General features: G+C 43.0%; 2 protein-coding genes across 3 annotated transcripts in view; one reads left to right on the plus strand and one right to left on the minus strand.

Moving 5' to 3' along the window:
• Positions 1–19,899, plus strand: part of LOC143301814 (WD repeat-containing protein WRAP73-like) — a 58,539-nt gene extending 38,640 nt beyond the window's left edge. Inside the window, exon 14 of the mRNA XM_076616211.1 lies at positions 11,641–19,899. Coding sequence (XP_076472326.1) covers positions 11,641–11,858 — 218 coding nt within the window. The 3' untranslated portion in view covers positions 11,859–19,899. The remainder of the gene's footprint in view (positions 1–11,640) is intronic.
• Positions 19,900–20,015: 116 nt separating this feature from the next.
• On the minus strand, positions 20,016–26,537 carry LOC143301815 (large ribosomal subunit protein uL1-like). Of its 2 annotated transcripts, XM_076616212.1 has the most exons (5): positions 26,439–26,537; positions 25,327–25,479; positions 23,951–24,099; positions 22,909–23,081; positions 20,016–20,275 (listed from the first exon to the last, which is right to left on the minus strand). In XM_076616212.1, the coding sequence occupies exons 1-5, from the start codon at positions 26,441–26,443 to the stop codon at positions 20,105–20,107; spliced, it is 651 nt and encodes a 216-aa protein (XP_076472327.1). In that variant the 5' UTR covers positions 26,444–26,537; the 3' UTR covers positions 20,016–20,104. The 2 variants fall into 2 exon arrangements, with proteins under 2 accessions (XP_076472327.1, XP_076472328.1); XM_076616213.1 differs by lacking the exons at positions 25,327–25,479; positions 26,439–26,537 and adding an exon at positions 24,604–24,936.
• Positions 26,538–26,546: the final 9 nt, after the last annotated feature.

The raw sequence follows: 26,546 nt of genomic DNA on the forward strand, positions 1-26,546 counted from the left end.
TCACAATGCACACTGTAATCAGATACCTACCCCACCCCTTCTACCTGTCAGCATCATGTCCTTCACAATGCACACTGTAATCAGATACCTACCCCACCCCTTCTACCTGTCAGCATCATGTCCTGCTTCACAATGCACACTGTAATCAGATACCTACCCCACCCCTTCTACCTGTCAGCATCATGTCCTTCACAATGCACACTGTAATCAGATACCTACCCCACCCCTTCTACCTGTCAACATCATGTCCTTCACAATGCACACTGTAATCAGATACCTACCCCACCCCTTCTACCTGTCAGCATCATGTCCTTCACAATGCACACTGTAATCAGATACCTACCCCACCCCTTCTACCTCTCAGCATCATGTCCTGCTTCACAATGCACACTGTAATCAGATACCTACCCCACCCCTTCTACCTGTCAGCATCATGTCCTGCTTCACAATGCACACTGTAATCAGATACCTACCCCACCCCTTCTACCTCTCAGCATCATGTCCTTCACAATGTACACTGTAATCAGATACCTACCCCACCCCTTCTACCTGTCAGCATCATGTCCTTCACAATGCACACTGTAATCAGATACCTACCCCACCCCTTCTACCTGTCAGCATCATGTCCTTCACAATGCACACTGTAATCAGATACCTACCCCACCCCTTCTACCTGTCAGCATCATGTCCTTCACAATGCACACTGTAATCAGATACCTACCCCACCCCTTCTACCTCTCAGCATCATGTCCTTCACAATGTACACTGTAATCAGATACCTACCCCACCCCTTCTACCTGTCACCATCATGTCCTTCACAATGCACACTGTAATCAGATACCTACCCCACCCCTTCTACCTGTCAGCATCATGTCCTTCACAATGCACACTGTAATCAGATACCTACCCCACCCCTTCTACCTGTCAGCATCATGTCCTGCTTCACAATGCACACTGTAATCAGATACCTACCCCACCCCTTCTACCTGTCAGCATCATGTCCTTCACAATGCACACTGTAATCAGATACCTACCCCACCCCTTCTACCTCTCAGCATCATGTCCTTCACAATGTACACTGTAATCAGATACCTACCCCACCCCTTCTACCTGTCAGCATCATGTCCTGCTTCACAATGCACACTGTAATCAGATACCTACCCCACCCCTTCTACCTGTCAACATCATGTCCTTCACAATGCACACTGTAATCAGATACCTACCCCACCCCTTCTACCTGTCAGCATCATGTCCTTCACAATGCACACTGTAATCAGATACCTACCCCACCCCTTCTACCTGTCAGCATCATGTCCTTCACAATGCACACTGTAATCAGATACCTACCCCACCCCTTCTACCTCTCAGCATCATGTCCTGCTTCACAATGCACACTGTAATCAGATACCTACCCCACCCCTTCTACCTGTCAGCATCATGTCCTTCACAATGCACACTGTAATCAGATACCTACCCCACCCCTTCTACCTGTCAGCATCATGTCCTTCACAATGCACACTGTAATCAGATACCTACCCCACCCCTTCTACCTGTCAGCATCATGTCCTTCACAATGCACACTGTAATCAGATACCTACCCCACCCCTTCTACCTGTCAGCATCATGTCCTGCTTCACAATGCACACTGTAATCAGATACCTACCCCACCCCTTCTACCTGTCAGCATCATGTCCTGCTTCACAATGCACACTGTAATCAGATACCTACCCCACCCCTTCTACCTGTCAGCATCATGTCCTTCACAATGCACACTGTAATCAGATACCTACCCCACCCCTTCTACCTGTCAGCATCATGTCCTTCACAATGCACACTGTAATCAGATACCTACCCCACCCCTTCTACCTGTCAGCATCATGTCCTTCACAATGCACACTGTAATCAGATACCTACCCCACCCCTTCTACCTCTCAGCATCATGTCCTGCTTCACAATGCACACTGTAATCAGATACCTACCCCACCCCTTCTACCTGTCAGCATCATGTCCTTCACAATGCACACTGTAATCAGATACCTACCCCACCCCTTCTACCTGTCAGCATCATGTCCTGCTTCACAATGCACACTGTAATCAGATACCTACCCCACCCCTTCTACCTGTCAGCATCATGTCCTTCACAATGCACACTGTAATCAGATACCTACCCCACCCCTTCTACCTGTCAGCATCATGTCCTTCACAATGCACACTGTAATCAGATACCTACCCCACCCCTTCTACCTGTCAGCATCATGTCCTTCACAATGCACACTGTAATCAGATACCTACCCCACCCCTTCTACCTGTCAGCATCATGTCCTGCTTCACAATGCACACTGTAATCAGATACCTACCCCACCCCTTCTACCTGTCAGCATCATGTCCTTCACAATGCACACTGTAATCAGATACCTACCCCACCCCTTCTACCTGTCAGCATCATGTCCTGCTTCACAATGCACACTGTAATCAGATACCTACCCCACCCCTTCTACCTCTCAGCATCATGTCCTTCACAATGCACACTGTAATCAGATACCTACCCCACCCCTTCTACCTGTCAGCATCATGTCCTTCACAATGCACACTGTAATCAGATACCTACCCCACCCCTTCTACCTGTCAGCATCATGTCCTTCAGAATGCACACTGTAATCAGATACCTACCCCACCCCTTCTACCTGTCAGCATCATGTCCTTCACAATGCACACTGTAATCAGATACCTACCCCACCCCTTCTACCTGTCAGCATCATGTCCTTCACAATGCACACTGTAATCAGATACCTACCCCACCCCTTCTACCTGTCAGCATCATGTCCTTCACAATGCACACTGTAATCAGATACCTACCCCACCCCTTCTACCTCTCACAGGCCTGACTGTCATGCTCAGTGTGTTCTATTATCCAATCACAAATGCTGTCTGCTAGCGGAGTCAAACTGTGCTTTGCTCTCTAGGTAAACTGTCGGCTGATTGGCTGATATTCCTCACCTTCCCTTCCAAAGAATCCAATCACCATATTGCAGTTTATCTTCATCTTTTTCAAGCATCCATTCTAATTTTCATTGAGCAGTGGCTGAATTCTGTTGTGGCATTTAGTTTTGCTCACTCTCGGCTTGGACAAGGCATCATCATTTTTGCTTGCCAGCATAGATAATGAGTTGTTGACATGTTCCACTCAGCCAATGAAATCTTTTGTAAAACCACAACCGTTGGTGATGTGGGGCATTTCCAAGTAATTTTAAGAGCAAGCAGAACCTTGGCGAAGTGAAAGCTACCAATATAATGATTCCAAAACAACAACAAAGCATTCGCATTATGGCGATATTTAGCCGCCATTTGGGGGTATGGCTTTTGTGGCAGCGACAGGGAAGTGAACTATCCCCCGTTTGAAAACGACTTACTTGGCAGTCTCAAGGTTAATTCTCTTCTGTTTGTAGTTAAGTCTCTCCTGTATGGAGTTAAGCCTTCCTTGTGGGGTTCAGTCTTCTGTGTGGAGTTAAGTCTGTTCTGCATCGTAATATAATTAAATCATCTCTGTGGAATTAAGTCTCCCATGTCTGAACCGAATGTCTCCTGCAAGTCATTGAGTCCTGTGTGAATTGAATGTCTCCTGTGAGAAGGTAAGTCTCCCCTATTTGAATGGAAGTCTTCAGTGGGGATTTAAGGTTCTTCTGAATGAACTGGATGTCTTCAGTGAGCAGAAGCTTATAAAGCATACTCTTGTAGTAGTATGTATTCTGTGAGGAGTTCAGTTTCTCCTGTGTGAATTGAATCTTCTCTTGCATGGATTGGAGTCCTTCCTGGTTTGTTCTCCACTCTGTCAATCTGATGAGTGTGGAACCAGTGTCACTGAGGTAGCTCATTGCTGAAGGATATCCTTTGACATGAGATAGATGTCTCCTGTATTGGGCGGTCCATTCAGAAGGACACGTGAGGCTGACGTAGAAGTCACTCTGAAAGTGTGCCTTTGCTGTTGGCTGGGCTGTAAGCAGCAAAGTTTGCTGGCAGAGTCCTGTTGTCCAACTGTGGGTTCATCACCAGATAAAGGTGGAGCCACACCCATCTCCCAGAGATGCCATTGCTCTTCATCTCTAGCAGCTGTATGTGTCCAGACACGTTTGGCAACCCCGTCTTTTAAATGTAGATCCAGTGTCACTGAGGTACTCAGTTTCAGAGGGGTCTGGCAGACAGATATGATGACTGTCGACTTGGATCTTCAGGGAGTGAATCACTTAAACCGCAGCGTGCACCTTCTGATCTGTGCCGTTTCATTTCACCTGTGTGAATGGAAGACTTCGTGAAGTCCTGTCTCTGCTGTGTGAATTAAATCGTCTCCTGCATGGATGGAAGCTCTTCCTGGTTTGTTCTCCGCTCTGTCAGTCTGATGAATGTGGATCCAGTGTCACTGAGGTACACAGTTTCTGGGGGGTCCATCAGACAGAGATGATGACTGTCAACTTGGATCTTCAGGGAGTGAATTGCTTCTACTGCAGCAAGCAACTTCTGCTTAGTGCTGTTTCATTTCACCTGTGTGAATGGAAGTTTTTGTGAAGAGTCAAGTCTCTCCTATGTGAAATGAATGTCTCCTGCATAGTTAAGTCTCTCCTGATTTGCTTTCCAGTCTAAATTTGATGAATGTGGATCGAGTGTCACATTTCTGAGGGATGTCTGGACATGCTGACATGAGATGTCCCCTGAGCTGGTCACTCCATCCAGGACGTGGGTATCATCGGTGTGTCAAAAGGGTGACTTAAGGGTATCCTGAAGTTGATGGCCTGAAGAGCCGGGCACACGCTGGAACTGATGACTATTGATCTGCTGATACTCTCCACTGCACAGACCAGTAACTGGATGGAGGAATCACCCTGAAAGGGCCCCTTTGCTGTTGACTGCATATTATGACTGACATGTTATGCATGAATGAATGTCTCCTGCATGGAGTTCAGTCTCTCTTGCATGGGGTGTGATGTCTGGGCATGTTGTGCATCCCCATTTATGAATACAGTGTCACTGAGGTAACAATTTCTGAAGGGTCTGACAGAGAAGATGACTGTAGACACTGATCTTCATGGAGTGGATTTCTTCCTGCGCAGTGTGCATTTTCTGCTCAGTGCCGATTCTTTCTTCTGTGTGATTGAAAGTCTTCTACGAGGAGACAGTATTCTCCCGTGTGAGTTTAATCATCTCATGCAATGTGATGAATGTGGATCCAGTGTCATTGAAGTATCACATTTCTGAGGGATGTCTTTAGACACGCTGACATGAGATGTCCCTTGAACTGGGTGGTCCAACCAGGAGGACAGGTTAGGGTGGTGACTATCATGGCACAGGAGGCGATCGCCTGCAGGAATATGACACATCCAAAACTGCTTGAATTTTATGAAATTTTTACGTTGCTAACAAGCAAAGGGTATGACGTTCTGGCTTGGGTTCCGGGCCATGTTGGCATTTGAGGTAATGAAATGGCCGACCAGCTTGCCAAGAACACCTTAAAAAAAAATTATCTAGATCCTACATACCATACACAGACATGAGGCAGAAGGTGAACACTTGTGTTAAAGATCTTTGCCAAGAGGAGTGGAGCACCCAGACGGACAACAAGCTGTTCCAAATTTATCCAGACCTAAAAGAGGTGCTGAGATGTGGAGACAGACATCAGGAGGATGGGTCATACATGTGGACAACCGAAGCAACTAGCCCAGGACCGGGGTGCCTGGAGAGCTGTCGTTGGCGGCCTGTTTCCAAGACAGGACCACAGGAAGCTCCTCGATGTATTCCCTGTGACAAGCTTCTCAGTGTGAAACATGTGCTCCTTGACTGCTGGGATCTGCATAACTTTAGACTCAGACATTACATGGCAGATTCTCTGAAGACTTCATTCGGTGATGTGTCTCTGTGAATGCTTATGGGCTTCTTGAAAGAAGTGAACATTTTCAATCAGACTGGAATGTTTTAAACTCTGAAAGATTTTAAAACTTCTTGGGTGAAAAGATTGCATCAGTGATTAGTTTTTATTATACTTTTTTTACCCTTGACTTGAAGCAGATGCTAACGTGGCAATAGCCTTGAGATAGCTTTAGTGGTCAGCGAGGCTCCAAGCACCCTGATTTGATTTGAGGTCAGACTGTGTGTTCAGTCTTCTGTGTAGATCTAAGTCCGTTCTACATCAAAATATGACTGAATGTGAGGAGTTAACTCTCTCTGACCTGGGATATGTTGTTGGGACATGCTGTATGTCCCCATCTTATGAATGTTGATCCACTGTCACTGAGGTTTGAGTTTCTTCTCAAGGGTGCAGCAGATGAGATGACGACTGTTGACCTGGATCTTCAGGAAGCAGATCTTCTCTTGAGTAGTCTGCAGTCTGAGTGGTGTTATATTTCTCCTGTGTGAACAGAAGTATGGTGTGAGGAGTTAAGTGCATCCAGTGTCACTGAGGCACCACATTTCTGAAGGATGTCCTTCAACATGCTGATAGTCTGTCCCTCGTCATACTGATTGTCTTTCAGATGTGAGATTTCCATTGAGCTAGGTGTTCCATCCAGGAGTACATGTAAGGGTGATGGGCATCATGAGAGTGTCAGAACGGTATCATGAGGGTGTCACAGAAATCACAGAAATGTTTGGCTATAGGCTAAAAGCCTTTTGCCCTCATAATCAGTGTCCATTTATGTGCTTTTGGATCACTTGTTGTGAACAGACCCTTGTTTAAATCTGGCATAGTGTATACTACATAAGGGTATGGTGAGAGTGTCAGAAGGATATCGTGAGATTGTCATGCAGGTATGAGGGTGTCAACAGGGTATCATAAGGGTGTCATGCAGTTGATAGCCTGAAGGGCCTGGTATATCCTGGAAGTGATGACCTTTGACATACTGATATTGTCCACCACAGAGACCAGTAACTGGATGAATGAGTCACCCTGAAAGGGCCCCTTTGCTGTTGGCTGGTCTGTAAGCTGCAAAGTTTGCTGATAGGCTATGTTCATCACCATAGTTGTAGCCAGCCCCCTCCCAATGTTAATTTTTGCACAATCCCTCAAATGCAGGAATGTGTTTATCGATATCAATATAATGTTCCCGTCTTACAGATGTGGATCGAGTGTCACTGAGGTTCCCTGTTTCTTAGGGGTTGGACAGGTGTAGACAACGCCATCGGCTTCATCTTTACTGGAGATAGAGCCACACCTGCATCCTAGAATTACCATTACACAGCCCCCCTATCAACTTTTGGAATCCTCTGTGCAGTCTGCATTCGACATGTCACTGCTGTGAATGTCTGCATTGTGTTTTACAGCTGTGTTCTCCGCTGTACATCCTCAGTAGTCATTACTTTCTGCTCAGATGTCCATAGGTCAGACTGTATGTTCCGACTTCTGTGTAAAGTCTGTTCTACATCATGATATAACTGAATATTAGAATTTACCTCTCCAGATATGGCATGTGTTGTTGGGACATGCTGTATGTCCCCATCTTATGAATGTTGATCCACTGTCACTGAGGTTCACTTTCCTCTGAAGGGTGCTGCAGATCAGATGACTGTTGACCTGGATCTTCAGGAAGTGGATCTTCTCATGGGTAGTCTGCAGCTTTTGCTGAGAGGTGTTATCTTTCTCTGGGGTGGTGAGTTGAGTCTCACCCGTTTTGTACACCACTCTGTCTGCGTGATGAATGTGCATTTAGTTTCACTGAGGTGCCACATTTCTGAAGGATGTCCTTCAACTTGCTGATAATCTGTCCCTCAGACATGAGATATCCATTGGACTGGGTGCTCCATCCAGGAGTACGTGTGAGGGTGATGGGCATCATGAGGGTGTCAAAAGGATATCATGAGATTGGCATGAGGGTGTCAACGGGGTGTTGTGAGGGTGTCATGCAGTTGATTGAATGAAGAGCCTGGTATATCCTGGAAGTGATGACCTTTGACATACTGATAATCTCCACCACACAGACCAGTAACCAGATGGATGAGTCACCCTGAGAGGGCCCCTTTGCTTTGTCTCCAAAGATTGAACCACACCTGTCTCCAAGTTATCTTTGTACAATTACTCAGTTGTTGTTGTTTTCTTGTTTTTGTTTTGTTTTTTAACCAGTAATGCTTCACCATCTTATGAATGTGGATCCAGTGAGTCACTGAGGTACACAGTTTTGGAAGGGTCCGACAACAGACCCGTGCCTTTAGGGAACGAATTTCTTCTTGTACGGTCTACAGCTCTTCCTGAGTGCTGTATACTATCTTCTGTGTGAGTGGTGGAAGTCTTCTGTGAGAAGTTAAGTTTCTCCTGTGTAAATTGAATGTCTTCTGCATGGAGTGAAGTGTCTTCAAGTTTGTTCTGCGCTCTGTCAGTGTGATGAATGTGGACCCATTGTCTCTGAGGTACCACATTTCTGAAGGATGTCCTTCAACATGCTGATTTAAACCAATTTTATTTCTTCAATAAAATGTTGAAATTAAGATTGAAATATTAATCACAACAAGCAGACGCTTAGAAAGCATACTTTTGTAGTAGTATGTGCAAAGAATTGGCTGCAACAAAGAAATATTAACAAATTCAACATGCTGATATGTGTAATCTGCTTTTCTTCCTCAGTGGTGCGTACATTCTCCTGGGCTGTTTGAAGCTCAGACTGTGTGAAGCTCAGACTGTGTTGAGTTCAGTCTTCTGTCTAACGTCTATTATTGATCATAACAATTGATTGTCTATTGCATACTCTGTTGTATAGGAGGTATTGTTGTGTCCCCATCATACAAAATGTGGATCCACTGCTGGGATCTGCATGACGTCAGACACAGACATTACACGGCAGATTCTTTGAGGACTTTGTTTCGTGATGTCCCTCCATGGACACTGATGGACTTCTTAACTCTCTCCATACGAACGGCGAAAGAGACGACGTTAACAGCGTTTCTCCCCAATTACCACCATCAAAATATTATAAGTGGAAGGCTCTTACACTGAAGAGGTGAATGTTGACAAAGAATACCACAATTCTGACGACGGAAGCTAAAGGTTGGATCATTGAGACACCCACTGGACATCCGAGGGGTCTGTGTAGAGGAGAAGAGAGGACTGGCCGTACTGAGTGAGTTAAAAGAAGTGAACATTTTTAATCAGATTTGATGGTTTTAAACTCTGGAAGGTTTTTAAACTTTAAGTTGAAAGCTTGAAGCAGTGACTGGTTTTTATTGGGGTTTTTTTGTGTTGTTTTCTTTTACCCTTGACTTAAGTAGATGCAAACATGGCGATAGCCTTGAGATGGCCTTTGTGGTCGGCGAGGCTCTAAGCACCATAAATTGATTTGGAAAATGTGGATCCAGTATCACCTGAGGTACTCAGTTTCTGAAGGGTCTGACAGATAACAGACAATGTCTTAAGGACCAAATTTCTTTGACTGCAGTGTGCAATTATTGCTTTGTTCTGTTGACTTTATCCTGTGTGAATTGAATGTCTCATGGGGGAATTTAGGTTTCACCTCTGTAAACTGGATGTCTCCTTGTTGGAGTTAAGTCTCTCCTTTGTGAATTTATTCATCTCTTGCATTTAGTCAAGTCTCCTGGGCTGGGTTGTATGAGGCTGTCTCTGCGGTGCTGCGTGATGAGCCTCTCACTGTGAAACACGTGCTCCAAGACTGTTGGGATTTGCATGACGTTAGACACAGACATTACACGGCAGACTTTGTTTGACGATGTCACTCTGTGGGCGCTGATGGACTTCTTAAAAGAGGTGAACATTTTTAACCAGATTTGAAGGTTTTAAACTATGGAAGTTTTTTTTTTAAACTTTGGAAAGTTTGAAGTGGTGACTCGTTCTAATTGTTTGTTTTTTTACCCTTGTAGTAGTTATTAACGCGGCGATAGCCTTGAGATGGCCTTAGTGGTCGGCGAGGCTCTAAGCACCATAATTTCATTTCATTTCAAGTAAACATTTTTAATCAGATTTGAAGGTTTTAAACTCTTGAAGGTTTTTAAACTTTCAGTGGAATGCTTAAAGCTGTGACTAGTTTTTATTGTATTTTTTTACCCTTGACTTGAAGTGGATACTAATGTGGCGATAGCCTTGAGATGGCCTTAGTGGTTAGCGAGGCTCTAAGCACCATAATTTGATTTGATTTGGTTTGCAGCGCTAAGTTTGTTTGGAGTTAAGAATGTTCCTAAATATATGGAATTTACCGTGGTGTTGGGAACTTTCTTAACGATAAGCAAACTTAGCATGCGAAGATCGCCTCATGCCTCATCCTCTGGTTTGTTCTCAGCTCAGTGAGTGTGGTGAACATGGATTCTGTGCTGGCATGGTATCACATTGTCCTTTGACAGGTTGATAGTCTGCCCCTCAGACATGAGGTGTCCCTTGAACTGGGTGCTCCATCCAGGACATGTGATGGTGGTGGCCATCATTAGTGTGTCAAAACGGTATTGCAAGGGTATCATGAGGGTGTCATATGGGTATCATGAAGGTGTCAAAAGTGTGTCAGAGGGTATCATGAGGGTGTCAAAAGGGTATCGTGGGGGTGTCAAAAGGGTATCATGGGGGTGTCATATGGGTATCATGAAGGTGTCAAAAGTGTGTCAGAGGGTATCATGAGGGTGTTAGAGGGTATTGTGAGGGTGTCAGAGGGTATCATGAGGGTGTCAGAGGGTATCATGAGGGTGTCAGAGGGTATTGTGAGGGTGTCAGAGGGTATTGTGAGGGTGTCAGAGGGTATTGTGAGGGTGTTAGAGGGTATCATGAGGGTGTCAGAGGGTATTGTGAGGGTGTCAGAGGGTATTGTGAGGGTGTCAGAGGGTATTGTGAGGGTGTCAGAGGGTATCATGAGGGTGTTAGAGGGTATTGTGAGGGTGTCAGAGGGTATCATGAGGGTGTCAGAGGGTATCATGAGGGTGTCAGAGGGTATTGTGAGGGTGTCAGAGGGTATTGTGAGGGTGTCATAAGGGTATCATTTCCCCTCTCCCCCACCACTTTACACACATCAAAGGTGAAATTCCACAGACATGAAAAACCAGTGCTTAATACAAACTGAAAGGGGAAAAAAAAACCCACTGCATCAATCTTTTTGTCATTCCGTAAATTCATAGACCCAGATTTTAAAAGAACTTCACCAATCTCTGGGCAGATCCCCTTCTCAGCTAAGGCTGCAATCAATGAAATTCCCTTATACCAAGTCCATGACCTGAGCAAATTGCTTTCTTATTAGCCACATGCGTCTCCTGAAGCTCCATGGAAACCAGTCTCCTTGATCAGGCTGTTTCCAGAAACCTGCTGCTGTCTGAGTATCAAGATGTTGTTCACCCAAACTTGATGCTTCCTCAGTGTTTTGCATCTCTTCTGTGGCAATAATTTCAATCAAAACTGGCAAGTAAATTTTCATGTCTGTGTATGAGCAGCTCTTTTTCTTTGGACACTAGTTGGCTGGGCAATAATCAGCATGATATTTCAGTTCTTTGCATGCACATTTCGCATGAATTCTTCGCATGCGGATTTCGTGTCCTTTTTGTTTTGTTTTTCCAGAAGTCTGTGGAATTCTGCCATAATTTGCCTGCCTCCCCCCCCCCCCCCTTCCCCCTGAACCCCACTCCCTGCATGTTTGCTTTACGCTTATCGTCTCCCTTCCTCTGTGTGTGTCTCCCTTCCAGCCTCGTTCAAAGTGCGGCAGGTCCATTGGCAGCCGGACGGGGGCTCCCTGCTCCTGATGGGCCACAAACAGATGTGTGTCTGCTACCTGACCTCTCCCCCCGCAACCTCTGACCCCAACGCCACCCACACCACTGCCCAGTCCACCATCACCACCGTCCACAACAACAACGACACCACCACCCTCACCATGCAGACCAACGACCCGTCGCCATGCTGATGATGGTGGTGATTAAGTTGCTGAACAAACAGTCCGTGGATGTGTGACAGTGTGTATGGCAGAACTTCTTCCGTCCAAGTTCCTTCCCCAGGAATAAACCACAAAGGGGGCGGGGCATGTTTGAAGCTGTGGATGTTGGATTTACATATCCCCTGTGTTTACTGATATTATAATTTATATTCTCTCAAGTCAAGAAGCATTTTGTTGGGTTTCAAGAACTGTGTTGTGTCAAGAAGTGTCGTGAGCTTCAGCCAAGTGTGCATGTGCATGGGTGCTCTGTTGGCTTTTGTGTGTGTGTGTGTGTGTTTGTCGGTGGGTTTTCTTGTTTTGTGTGTGTGCTTTGCTTGTTTGTATTGCCCCATCTTCTGCTGCATTTTTTTTTTTTTTTTTGTGGCTAAAATGCACTCCTGCATTCCCCCTCCCCACTTCATTCTGCCTCACGTACTACTCATTCCCAGGTGATATACACACACCCCTCCCTTCCCACCCATCACCTGGCATGTCTTCTTCATGTCTCAGTGTCCTGCAGTTGTGAGGGCCTGTTGGCCCTGTTTTGTCTGGTGCAGCATGAAGACAGACACTGCTTAACTAACCATTCTTTGGCTTGATCTTTCTCCTCCTCCTCCTTCTCCCCTGTTAACTTGGACATCTGGCATTGTTGCTTCCAGTCCAGCCATCCATGTAGGGCTATATTGGACTGTTTAACTTCATGAACAATTTTATCCCATTGAACAAAAACTGTCACTTTACTTCAGGGAGGGGGGGGGGGGGGGGGTTGATGCAAAACAACACATCGCATTCCATTATATGAACCTCCTTGAGGCAAATGAGATTAGGCTGTAGGATGAGGATATCAGCCCTTCTGCATGATTAATCATCCCCAGATTTCAAATACTGTAAAAAGAAAAGAAAAGAAAAATTAAAACCACATAGAAAACACATATGGAGGACAACATAGGCAGATATCACAGAATGAATAGCTAGTGCCCATCCCACTATTAACGCTAATTGCCAGAGCAAAACATCACAAATATTACACCACAGACTGGGGAAAAACGAGAAGTGCCGAGGTATGATGAAAAAAAAAGAGTATGTACTGAGGAGACAGAAAAAGAAGAGAATCATGAAGGAAGGGAAAAGAAGGCAGGAACAAAGCGTTGGGGAAAGAGGACATCTCGATCTTGCACACTATTTCTAGAAGGTGAAAATGCTGTTTATACTTAAAGATCCCCGTCTGTCTTTGTTTTTAGGTCAGTGGTAAACTGTACAACTTGAGCACTATTGGCTCTTATCGTCTTTTGTGTTGTCGTAGTTGTTTGGTTTTTTTGCGCTCTGTTAGTTGTGTAGTGATCTGTTTCAGTTTCATAGTGACTGATTCATATGTGCTACTCCAGACCAACTGGGGAAAAAGCATCAGTCATTTTTTTTTACTCTCTTTTTGTGTGTAGCAAGGAGGGGGAAGTTAGTTTAATGTGCCCGTCACACACACACCCAGGTAAATGTTGACAATTAGTAAAACATTGATATTCATATTTGAATGGTAGTACTGATTTTTTTTTTTTTTTTTTTTTTTTCCTCTATTAGAAGAGAGGGTAGTGGTATGGTGAGTTGTGGGAGCGGGATAGATGGATGGAACCAGTTCAGTTCAGTTAGTCAAGGAAGCATCACTGCATCCAGACACATCCATATATGCAACATCACATCTGCAAAGCAAATGCCTGACCAGTAGCGTAACCTGATGTGCTTAGGCCCTAGGGAAAATAAGATGAAATAGAATATGATTTTTTATTTTTTTTATTTTTTATTTTTTATTAATACATAAATCAATAGATTAAAAAAAAAAAAAAAAAAAACGAAACCAAAGAATACTTGAATAGTACATTTAGAAATTTACTTTATAGACCTGCATTATTTTGCAACAGGCAAATTTTTCAGTGGTTGAATTTTCCAACAGCAGCAGCAACTGGAAATTTTCAATGGGTGAATTTACTCAAAACATTTGCAAAAGGAAATTTTTCATTGGATGAATTTACTCAAAATTTGCAACTGGCAAATATTCAGTAATTGGATTTGCTCTCAGCATTTGCAACAGGCAAATAACCAGTGGATGAATGTTCACACAGCATTTGAAAAATGTTCAGTTAATTCCCTTGTCCGCCACTTTAAATTGCTGTCCACTAGTGACACAGGCTGTAGCTTGTTGATTCATGTTGGTACTGAGCATGGCCATCACTTCTGCAAGGTGGGAATCTTCACTGCTTGAATGGTACCAGTTTGAAACACAAGCACATTGTCAGTGGTTGAATTTACTGGCAGCATTTTGCAACATGGAAATTTTCAGTGGTTGAATTTACGTTTTCACCAGTATTCTTACAATATGCCTCAATGGCAACCAGTCCGTCAACATGCGCCTTTTGACCATGTTTACGGGATCACGTAAAACATTAACAAGATCCAACCAATACAAGTGTGAAAGTCCTGATTAACACAAATTGAGTGTGGAACACACTTATGTTCCATGAAGTCCTTGCCGTTGTTTCTTACAAAACAATAAGTTCTTGCGGTTTTTGTGCTCAGGGATCACAGTACAAATACACATATTGGTTTCTGTCTTGGAAATGTTGGGCGCATTCAGCTTCTTTTCAAATAAAAGTTGTTTTGCCTGTGGCAGCTTGTCCGATGCGTTCCAAAGACACAACATTCCCCATCTTCACTTTTGTATATCATTCACTGAAGGTCCATGGTGGTGGTTATTGTATTTTATTTTTATAACTTTATTGCTTTCATTTTCTTTGGTTTTCCTCTGCCTCTGAATCTGCTTCATCGTTCATGACCATTTTCAAAATACTGTCTTTTTTCCCCACCAAATCCTTGGAATTCTTCGTCAGACATAGTGATTCACTCTTTTGTTGGAATGTGTCCCCACAGCATTTGAATTTGAAACATGGAATGTTCAGTTCATCCCATTGTCACCCAGCTTTAGCTGCCGTCACTTATTGACACAGGTTGGAGCATATTGATTCATGTCCATACGGAGCATGGTCATCACTTCTGAAAGGTGGGAAACTTCACTGCTTGAGTGGACCCACAGCACTGAGAACAGGCAGCAGGAAAGTTTCAGTGGATGAATTTACCCATATTTGAAACAGGCTAATTTTCAGTGATGAAATTACTCACAGCATTTGCAACAGGCATATTTTCAGTGGATGAATGTTCCTACAGCATTTGAAAGAAGAACATTTTCAGTGGATTAATTTCTCCCACAGCATTTAAATCTGAAACATGAAATTTTCAGTTCATCTCCAAGCCTAAGCTGCCATCCACTTAGTTACACTGACCGGTGCATGCTAATGCATGCCCATACTGAACATGGTCATCACTCCTGCCAAGTGGGAAACTTCCCTGCTTGAATGGAACCACAACATTTTGCAACAGGCAAGTTTTCTGTGATTGAATTTTCCATCGACATTTGCAACAAGCAAATGTTTCAGTGGATGAATTTTCCATCACCATTTCGCAATAGGCAAACTTTCCTGGTTGAATTTACAGTGGCATTTGCAACAAGCAAATACTGTTAATGATTCCACAGACATAAAGTTTCCTTCAGGTACTATCTTTCTTGGACCAGGGGCAAATGATTCATGTCCATACTGAACAGGGTCACTACTTTTGCAAGGTGGGATACTTCCTTGGTTGAATGTAAGCACAGACTTGCATTAGTCAAAATTTCAGTGGTTTCATTTTTCCAACATTTTGCAACAAGCAAATTTTCAGTGCGTGGATTGTCTCACAGCATTTGCAACAGGCAAATTTTCAGTGCGTGGATTGTCTCACAGCATTTGCAACAGGCAAATTTTCAGTGCGTGGATTGTCTCACAGCATTTGCAACAGGCAAATTTTCAGTGCGTGGATTGTCTCGCAGCATTTGCAACAGGCAAATTTTCAGTGTGTGGATTGTCTCACAGCATTTGCAACAGGCAAATTTTCAGTGCGTGGATTGTCTCACAGCATTTGCAACAGGCAAATTTTCAGTGTGTGGATTGTCTCGCAGCATTTGCAACAGGCAAATTTTCAGTGCGTGGATTGTCTCACAGCATTTGCAACAGGCAAATTTTCAGTGCGTGGATTGTCTCGCAGCATTTGCAACAGGCAAATTTTCAATGGATGAATTTACTGGGCTCTGGAGACAACAAAGAAGTAGTCACTGTCTGGTGCAGTGAAACAGTTTTGCCCAAACCATCATATTTTCTCTATCTTCTAGCTTTGAAACGGCCACTTTGCGGTCTGTTTGGCCGAAACTAGTGAAAGCAACATGCTTTTGATCTGATCCTTCCATTGTGACTCTTCTGTTTCCACATGATGTGTCCCATGTGTTGGGTACCCCACCCAGGAGGACATGTGAGGGTGGCAGGCATCATCAGGATGTCGGAAGGATATCAAAAGCCAAGGGTGTCGTGAGGATACTGAAAGGGTGTCATAATGATATCAAAAGCCAAGGGTGTCGTGAGGATACTGAAAGGGTGTCATAATGATATCAAAAGCCAAGGGTGTCGTGAGGATATCGAAAGGGTGTCATAATGATATCAAAAGCCAAGGGTGTCGTGAGGATACTGAAAGGGTGTCATAATGATATCAAAAGCCAAGGGTGTCGTGAGGATATCGAAAGGGTGTCATAATGATATCAAAAGCTAAGGGTGTCGTGAGGATATCAAAAGGGTGTTGTGTGGATATCGAAAGGGTGTCCTGATATCAAAAGCCAAGGGTTTCATGTGGATATCAAAAGGTTATTGCGAGGCTGTCATGAGGTTTGTGGCCTGAGGAGCCTGGCAAACGGTGGAAATGAGGACCTTTGACCTGCTGATTGTCTCCATGCAGTCCAGTGATTGGATGGAGTTACCCAGAGATGGCCCCTTTACTGCTGCTGGGCTGCAGGCAGCATGGTCTGTGTTGATCCTTCTCTTGGCTGATGCTTTTTTCCTGTCTTTTTTTTTTTTTTCCCATCAGCACCTTCGTTCTGGGAGCCTTGGCAGTCTGTGATCATCTTCAGCACAGTTTTGCCGTGAGAGGTGCCTGAGGCATGATGGTGATCCCTCTCTTCCAAAGACACATTGACCAGGACACTGTAGCATGGTTTCATCTGACCGAAAGTTGCAGCAGCTGCTGGCAGCAGGTTGTTTTTGTTTGTTTTTTTGTTTTGTTTTTTGTTCTGAATGTGTTTTCAGCCATGAGATGGCCCCTTGTGGTCAGCTGGGTGATATACATGGATAGACAGCCATATTGCTGTTCATGGCAGCATCAGTGAGTTGTTGACCAACATGTCCAAAAAAAGCCAACAGAATTTTTGTATATTTTTTATGATGTGTTTTTCAGTTCGTACTTGAATCTTAGTGAAGCCAAAATGTTCAATCATGGATGTAAAAGGCATCTCGTCAAGAATAGCTCAGTGTTGCACCTTTGCAACACATACCAACCCCACACAGGCCAGCATTTAGATATGGTGTGTTTACACGCCCTTGCAGTCTCAGGAACATGCATTTCTCACACCCAGGCATGCATTATTATGTTTCAAAGAAAACATCTTGAACTGGCTTGAAAACTATGACGATAAAATCTACTAACTGATAAGGATAATATCATGCTGGCAAGCGCCTTTTATTCTGAGAAATTGTGCCTTTGTGGTCAGCTTGGCAATAAGCAACATGATCTATTTGTTTTTTCCTCAGAAATACTTCATCATGGAGCAAAATTTGAAACGAGTATTTAGACCATAAAATAAGTCACCTGGACCAGGCTGCATGAGGCGATCTTTGTTGTGTACAGTGCACATCGCACACAGTGCACAGCACACACAGTGCACGCACATCACACACTGCACACAGTGCACATCACACTGCACAGCACACACACACACACAGTGCACATCACACTATGCACATAACACACATTGCACAGCACACACAGCGCACGCACATCACACACTGCACAGCACACACACACTGCACACAGTGCACATCACACTGCACATAACACACTGCACAGCACACACACATCGCACACAGTGCACATCACACAGTGCACATCACATTGCACAGCACACACAGTGCGCGTACAGCACACAGCGCATGCACAGCACACAGTGCACGCACATCACACAGTGCACAGCACACACACATCACACAGTGCACAACACACACAGTGCACGCACATCACACAGTGCACAGCACACACAGTGCACGCACATCACACAGTGCACATCACACACAGTGCACGCACATCACACAGTGCACATCACACACAGTGCACGCACATCACACAGTGCACATCACACACAGTGCACGCACATCACACACAGTGCGCATACAGCACAGTGCACATCACACACAGTGCACGTACCGCACACTGCACAGCACACACAGTGCGTGTACAGCACAGTGCACAGTGCACAGCACACAGATGTGCATATCACAAAGTGCACAGCACACTCGGTGCACAGCACACAGTACACATCACACACAGTGCGCAGCAAATACAGTGAACGTCAGGGAGTTTGACTCGTACACTGTTCAGTCCTGAGATGGCCCTTTTGTGGTCAGCTGAGATAAAGGGAGTCAAGGAATAGTGTGCATTCAGCAGCAAAAGTGATTCTTATTGACTCGTTTAAACAGCTTCCCCCACATGTTTTTTGTTAAATCCATTGAAATATTTAGTTGACATTTTGTCTGTTTTTCCATGATCTGAATGCTCTACCCATGCAGAAAAGTGGTCAGACTTGAGAACTGTTGCATAGAATTGCATTTTTTCTCATGAATTATTCTCCAACCTGTTTGTGGAAGAGGGGGGCAGGGAAGTAGTCTTGTCTCTGTGTGTGTATGTTTTCCCTAGCAAAAAGCGATAGTCTCGTATCATAACTGTGTACAGTTATGATACGTGTAACTACTTGGCACTGCTGATTCCACTTTGGGAAGGTTTTGTCCAGGACTTGGTTGCACGAGTGATGACAGCGGCGCTGAGACTCAACAGTTACGCTGCAGTCATTGCTCATGCAACCTTGCCCTGGTATCTCAATTTTTGAATGAGAACATAGTAAGGAACATGAGGCATCGCACTGCACATGGAGACACCAGTGTTTGGACTCCAAGTCAATACTGAACATACAATACATGGTTCAGCTATACTAACATCACTTGTGCACTCAGCTGGGCCAGAAGCAACAATGATAGTAAAATTAAGTAGTGCTTTCACACCTGTCAATGCACATTGCATGCTTGTCAGATGCAGCACACAAAATCAGTCAATTATGTAGAGCTGATAAGGAATCGTTTCAGATTTGTTTTTATGAATGCAAGTGAAGGACTGTGATGTAGTGAAAATGGCAGTGAATTGTTTTTGCACAACTGAACTAAACTGCATTCCTGCCATGTTTCCGTCTGTAATAATGTGTGCTGTTTAGGTCCGACACAGATCCAAATCATATAATTTGCATTACCTGTAACCCACTTCAGCACTCCTGGATTGCTAGTGAGGTTGGTCGTTACATGTGTGAGATGCGATTTTCACTTGCTTTGCGATGTATGGTGCTTTCTGTGTGTTATTGAATGTTCATCACACTGACTTGCTACGTGACTGTCATTATGTGTACAAGATTATTGAAGCGTATGGTGAATGTTGTGCATGTATATGTGAACCAGTTTCACATAAAAAAGACGTTATGGAATACAACCGATAAAATGTTTGGAGAATATATATGCATGCAAGATTTTCTTGTTCACATTTTAAAAGTAATAAATGTTTTGACTTTCAATATACTCCGTTTTCTGGTTACAGATGCATGTGTGTACCTGTGTGAAAATGGGTAAGAAATTCATATATACAATTTTCCAGATTGTGTGTGTGTTCGTTCTGGTGTGTGAGAGAAATCACACTGACGATCAATACATTTTCTGTTAAATTTGTATGTGAATTTACTGGTTTAAACGTGATTGAGAGAGAAATAAGACTGACAGTGGATCCATGTTCTATTAAAAAAACAAAAGTGAAAAGGTGTTAAAACAAAGTACACACACACAAACAAAAACCAGGCACCCTTTTAACACGAGCACAAACAACAGCAGAGGAAAATGCAGACACCATTTTTTTTTCACACACACACAAGCAAAATGATGACAGCACTGTTTATTCAAACTATCCCGTAATTCCACTGAGCATCTTGAGAACCTCCAAAACAAACAATGGCTCTGTCAGTCCATCTAGAAGATTCTCTGTGCGGGTCCCATGGAGCTCTTGATATAGAGAGCACGCACGTTCTGCCAGTTCTTCTTCAGCAGAGACACCAGGAAGTTGATGGCCAGTGAGATGTTGGAGTACAGCTCTTCTGCTGACATGTTGACGTGGCCCACACACGTTGACAGACACAGAACCTGAAACACAGCAACGTCCCCATTATCGTTATCATCAATTGACAGACAAAGGACCTGAAATATGCCAACTTTATCCATACCATCATCAATCAAAAGACATTGATCTGCTGCAACATTATAGTGTTACTAACATAATCAAAGTCACTGTCAGTTGTTGACACAGAACCTGAAACATGGCAATTTCTCCTTTATTATTATCATTATGCACAGGTTCTGACACATGCCAACATTATCAACATTATAACCATCATTATCAATCAAAAGACAATGTACCACTGCAACATTATCGTGTTGCTAACACAATCAATGTCACTGTCTTTCAGTTGTCTACAGACACAGAACCTGAAACACGGCAATGGTATCATGTTCCTATTCTTATCGTCACTGTCTTGTTAAGACACCAACCCCTAATCGTGGCAGCATCATGTTTCTATATCATCAACACGGTCTTACTGTTATCATCAACACTGCCTTACTGTTATCATAAACACTGCCTTACTGTTATCTACAGACACCGCACCTGAAACATGCCAATGTCATCGCTGTGTAAATGAAGACTTGCACTAGCCTAGCTATAGATGGTACAGTTGTCCACCACAAAACAAAAGTTAATGTTTAATGTTATTTCTGAAAATCTAAAGAACAACCTCAGAGTACAAAAAGTGTCCTCAGCAGATGTCTGGATAATACATGCCGATTTTTGTTTTACATCATCGGTTGTTCTTTCCAACCCTCTATGACACAAATACTGCCCTTATCAAACAACAAAACAAATTCAGGCGTTTTTTGTTTTTTTTTAGGTAGTGTGTGCTGCTACAGAGCAGCAACACTTTCCTTTGCCCGTGAGTGTATGTTTTTTCTATGCCCTCAAGCATATTTTTTCCCCTATCAAAGCAGATTTTTCTACAGAATTTTGCCAGGGACAACCCTCTACTTGATATGGGTTCTTTTAAGTACTCTAAGTACATGCAACACACGTGACCTCATTTCATCCTTTCACCTAATGACTAGCCGATTATGGTGACAAACATTCTGAAACTCTTCAAACACACTGCCCACCAAGAAATTCAGACTGTGCTGTTTGGCTAATATCACAAGTGTGTGGATCCCAGAAAAGAAACAGGGTCCTTAGAAAAGAATTCTATACAGATACATTGCTAGTTTTTTTTTGCTGATTTAAAAATAAAGCAGAACTAAAACAAAAAAGGGGGCATGCTATCCACAGTTCACCTTTGCAGCAATTACCAATGGATCAGCCCATATACGTGCCCTGTACAGTTTCCCTGAGGACTAACACCTAGGCCACATCTGTCATCACTACAATGCAGCAGTGCTAAGCAAGACAAAATTGCTTAACACTCGGGAATATCCAAAAGAAACAACCTCAGATTATAAAAATCAAATCTTCCTCAGCAGAGGTCTGGATAATACATGCCGATTTTTGTTTCACATCACAGGTTGTTCTTTCCGGCAAAAAAAAAAACAAACTAACAAAAACTCGAAGTCCTCAATTTGCATAACCAAAGACACGAAAAACCTCCAAAAAAAAGTCTGTGAATCTTCCAACCCAATACAATCGCGAATGATTGGCTCAGTGCAATCAAGAGAACATGCAGACCATCATCATGAGAAGGCTATGGATGCCAAGAGAGTAAGGTACCATCACCCAGACAGTCCTTCAATGGACACCAGAAGGTAAGCACAAAAGAGGAAGGCCAAAGAACACATGGCGCAGAACAGTCAAAGAACAACTCTAAACCCTGAAGCACACCTGCAGTACCGTTCAAAGAAAACAGACAAGTTGCCACTTGCTGACCTACATGCAAGCAAGTACAAAACAGTTCATGATAGCAAACCAGTGAGAAAGAAAAACAAGAGCAGTCAGATCTAATGGTATGTGGAGCAAAGTCAGATCAAATGGTATACAGATAGTGCACACTAACCGTAACCATGAAAGACAGAAAATGCAGACATACAACACAAGACAACTGAAAACAGCGTTCTTACATGGGTTCACATTGTTTACACACATGACCCAAAAAGGCTCTGAACAAAACAGGTAACCAACTTCTGAATGTACTTTGGCACAAAAAGAGTTCAATTTTCAATCAATATTATTGCAACACTTAATGATGCAGTATCAATTCTACCTAATCCATAAGTCTTACAGAACAACCTCAGAGAATAAAATATTGTCCTCAGCAAAGGTCTGGATAATACATGCCGATTATATTTCACATCATCGGTTGTTCTTTCTTCTCAATATGGACAATAAAACAGACACATCCCATTGATGAGCATCCAGACCACAGAGTCCTGCCCTTGATGGAGCGTATATCCCAACTTACACACACCCACGCACACAAAAAAAACAACAACCCCAAAAACAAAAAACTAATAAGATAAAACTGTAGATCTGTGGGAAGTTACAGAATCCTATCCCTGCCCTCCAACATTTCTGGTTCACTAATGAGTAAAATTTGAGGGTCCTGAGTTTAATTCTGCCTTTGATCATAACTCGACCGGAGGTGAAAATCTTTTTTTTTCAATCTCCAAAAGTCAACGTACATGTCAAACTTATGGCGCTTTAACCCCCCTTGTGTGTCGAAAAATGCAGAAGATCAGACACTCACCTTCTTCATCTGGAACTTGATGGTGGATCGGACGTCCTCCACCTTGCCCACAATGGCCTCGTTGTGGCTGAGGGGTGAGGGGAACTTGCCTGCCTTGGCCAGACCGGGGCCCAGGATACGGGGGATCATCTTGATCAGAGACTCGGAAGCCAGGAAAGCGTCATACTTCTTGGCTGCCATGAGAAAGATACAACAATACTTTATTACGAAGGCATCATTCTTCTCGGTTGCCATAGAAATTATACAAGAATACTGTGTTTCGAAGGCATCACTCTCCTTGGTTGCCATGGGAAAGATACAAGAATACTTCATCATAAAGGCATCAAACTTCTTGGTTGCTTTTACCCAACATACAAGATACGACTACCCTGTAAACACTAGGTAACTAGTGAACGCCCACCCCCCATTTGGGGCGAAAAACTGTGTACTGGGTACCTTAAAATGCCCAATCCCCCACTCCTTCTGAGTAATAAAGGAAGAAAATTGTCCGGAACAACACTTCACTTTTTTCTGATTGTGTTGCTTTACAAAGCAGTGCAGATTTAGATCCAGACAAAGAAAAGAGCATTTTGCAACATGTCGATGTGTCATTGCAAAACAAAGTGAAACAAGACAGTGTCTTACTTCAGTAGCCATTCTGTTCACTCCCAACCCACCTAGAGTTGTGTGGTGAAAACTCAGGAAAAGAACTGACTGTCGATGGAGGGAAACTACAAAAGTTACACACCTCCATAATCCTAAGGCATGTGAGAATTAAACTGAATATATTGTATATATATATATATATATATACACATTATGTATGTTTACTTCCCTTTCTTTTCTGTTTATGCAGCACAGATCACTGCACGTAGCATAACATGGGTTATATAGGAAAGCATGGCCAGACTTTGTGTGGAGAAAACTTTGCCAGCAATTTCACTTTCAAAACAAGAAGTATTCTAGTATCCTCTATACTGAAAAGTACACCAAACAACATTCAAACATAATGAAAATGCCTAACCCAAGCAACGAAATATCTAAAAAGTAAGCAAGTGTGTACCAAGTTTCTTGACAAGTTTCTTGTCCTTGTTGAGCTTCTTGAGGTCCTCTTGACTCATGTGGGGCAGGTCATTGGCCTTGGCCTGGTCACAGTGCACCTGGTCCCCCAGAATACACACGCGCATCTTTGGCTTGGGCGTGTAACGCAGCCTGTCAATGACAGACACACGTATACTCAATCTGCCCTATAACCTGCAGCATTCAACTTATAAATGCATGCACATGCTCATAAAACCACCAGACCAGAACAGACAAACACACTAGCGCTCATGTGAAGCAAAAGTAAGAAAGGAAAAGGCAATATCCACAATTTCCCCCCTCAATACAGAATTAGTTTTTGCAACAAGGTATGGACGTTTATTCCACCAGTCACGCACAGGAGTAGTGGGGAAGAAATGTGGATATAGCCAAATCAAAAAATTGTGAATCCTTTTCTACATGTCACTTTACACCCTTCAAAATTTATTCAGTTTCTTCTGTCTTATCATATCATTTCATAGAAGTTTACATTATTTCATTGTGCACACAGTTTTTACTCAAGTCCCGAACTACAGAAAACAAGACGTATATCGGATGTCAGGCTTAAGTTCCCAAACCGTAGTTTAGTCTCCGAACCTGACACATCCTGAAGAAAATCAAATCAAGCAACGTTACCGTGTTCTTGCTCTCCAGCCCATGCAATGTAGTCACCGTTGTCCCCATCAGGTAGGAAAGATACCCTTGGGGATAGCGGTGATGGAGTGTGCCAAAAAAGCACACCCCACAACCTACCCACTTGTTTTCAGACCCTGGGTGAGGGTCCCGTTGGCATAATTAAACACCAACTCCCCACAGAAGCCAAACCAAACAGTCTTCCCCAGTGCCCAAATTTCAGCAACTCTATGGGGGAAGGGTGGGTCTAACTGTAACCACATACAACTTATTTTGTGGCAAATCGTTGAAAGTCAAATAACGTTAAAGGTTCAGTAATTCAAAAGTACACTGAAGTTTTAAGAAAATTATTTACATACAATTTGAAAACAATTGCCTATCGTTAATAACTAACTTCAGAAATATGAACAAGTTCCCTGCTGCACAAGCACATGTGCCAGGAATGATCTTCAAGTAGTCTAGCTGGGAAGGTCAAGCTAAACCTCGACAATATTATTCTTTTAAAGTAGCGGTAACAATAAAACTGATTCTTGCCATTTAACTCTTGGGTCTGCTCCACTCTCCATTCCGACACCTGTTTTAGCAAAAATCTTAGAAACCACCAGTTACCTTTGCCCTTGCCTGTAACTAGATTACTATCATAGAAAATATGACTTCCGTATTCACTGTTTGGTTTGACTCTTGGGTAAAAAAGTAAGCAGAGCAAAAGAACATCCTGGACATTACTTCACAGTGCCAGCAAATCGCTTGTCCTTTTGCGGGTCATAATTCTTCAGGGAGATCTGAAGTTCTACCGATTCGGTAAACTTCCTCTTCTTCTCATTGGACTTGGTCAGGATGACGTCAATTGACTCGCGCACGAGATCTCTGTTGAGCTTACTGAAACACAAAAAGAGAGAAATTACAGTCAACACATGAGATTACTAGCAAGAAATGTTAATTCATCAAAAATTAATCTAATACCAGTTATAAATGTACTGGTTTGTATTTTTTTTTAAAAAGAAAGAAAAAAAGTCAATCACATAAACATAATTTTTTTTATTTTTTTTTTTAAATCATTTGAATATGTACTGCTCTTAACTGGATTCGACAACTGGAAAGTTTCATGCTGACACAACTCACAGAGGCACATCAGATCTGTGCTCTTGAAGTTGATTGGCTCTCCAAAATTTCGAGCAACAAAACAATCAAGAGAGGAAGAAGTGCGAGACAGAAGGCTTCTTTCTTCGACTTCATATATTTTTTTTCTTTTTTATTGTGCATATATTGTACAGGGTTTGGTTGTAGCAATGGTGATCAGATTATCAACTGAAAAAATGGGGGAGAGAGCATGTTTGCTGCTTTTGCCTTTGTTGATCGCCTTTGGCATTGCTTGTGATTTCGAATTAAAGATGCCCATGCTCAAGATCCATGATGGTCATGGAACTTTCCAGTGGTCTGCTGGTTTTGTATCTAAGACAAGTACTTGTACATCAATACACACCAAATTTTCTAATCCAAAACATTTTTTCACTTTTCACAACTCATTCACTTTTACACTCGAAACTTCCTTTCAGCACACCCAACTAAAATGAGACAAACTTCTCACTGTCAGTTTATCCACTATTTAGAGACTAAGACTGTAAGTGTAAGAGAACAGTGATCAGCCGACACAGGGCCACATGTCGCAGAGCCCAAGTCTTTCCTTTTGTAATGAACTTCGCTACTGGTGAAAATCGTTAGCAAATACGCGATTAATCTAAATAACTAATTAATCCAAGCTATATACAATATCCATAAGAAAGAAAATGGAAAAAGAAATGGACGATGGAACTCGATTTTAAAATTATTTCACAGACCTCATCTTCGCTGTTTCGCGTTCTTGCGTCTCAGACGGGAAGGAAAGAGACCGGAAATCACGTGATGAATTACAACTTTCGGTCTTCCTTCAAAAAGAGTTCTGGCGG

The sequence above is a fragment of the Babylonia areolata genome, chromosome 28 (assembly GCF_041734735.1).
Source record: "Babylonia areolata isolate BAREFJ2019XMU chromosome 28, ASM4173473v1, whole genome shotgun sequence".
Lineage (NCBI taxonomy): Eukaryota > Metazoa > Mollusca > Gastropoda > Neogastropoda > Buccinidae > Babylonia > Babylonia areolata.

What these genes read in the sequence shown, in the direction of transcription:
- LOC143301815 (XM_076616212.1), bottom strand. An exon ending in GAAACTTGTCAAGAAACTTG is followed by an intron (nt 23,082 to 23,950) that starts GTACACACTTGC and finishes TTCTCATGGCAG; the next exon opens with CCAAGAAGTATGACGCTTTC. An exon ending in TCAAGTTCCAGATGAAGAAG is followed by an intron (nt 20,276 to 22,908) that starts GTGAGTGTCTGA and finishes GCTGTGTTTCAG; the next exon opens with GTTCTGTGTCTGTCAACGTG.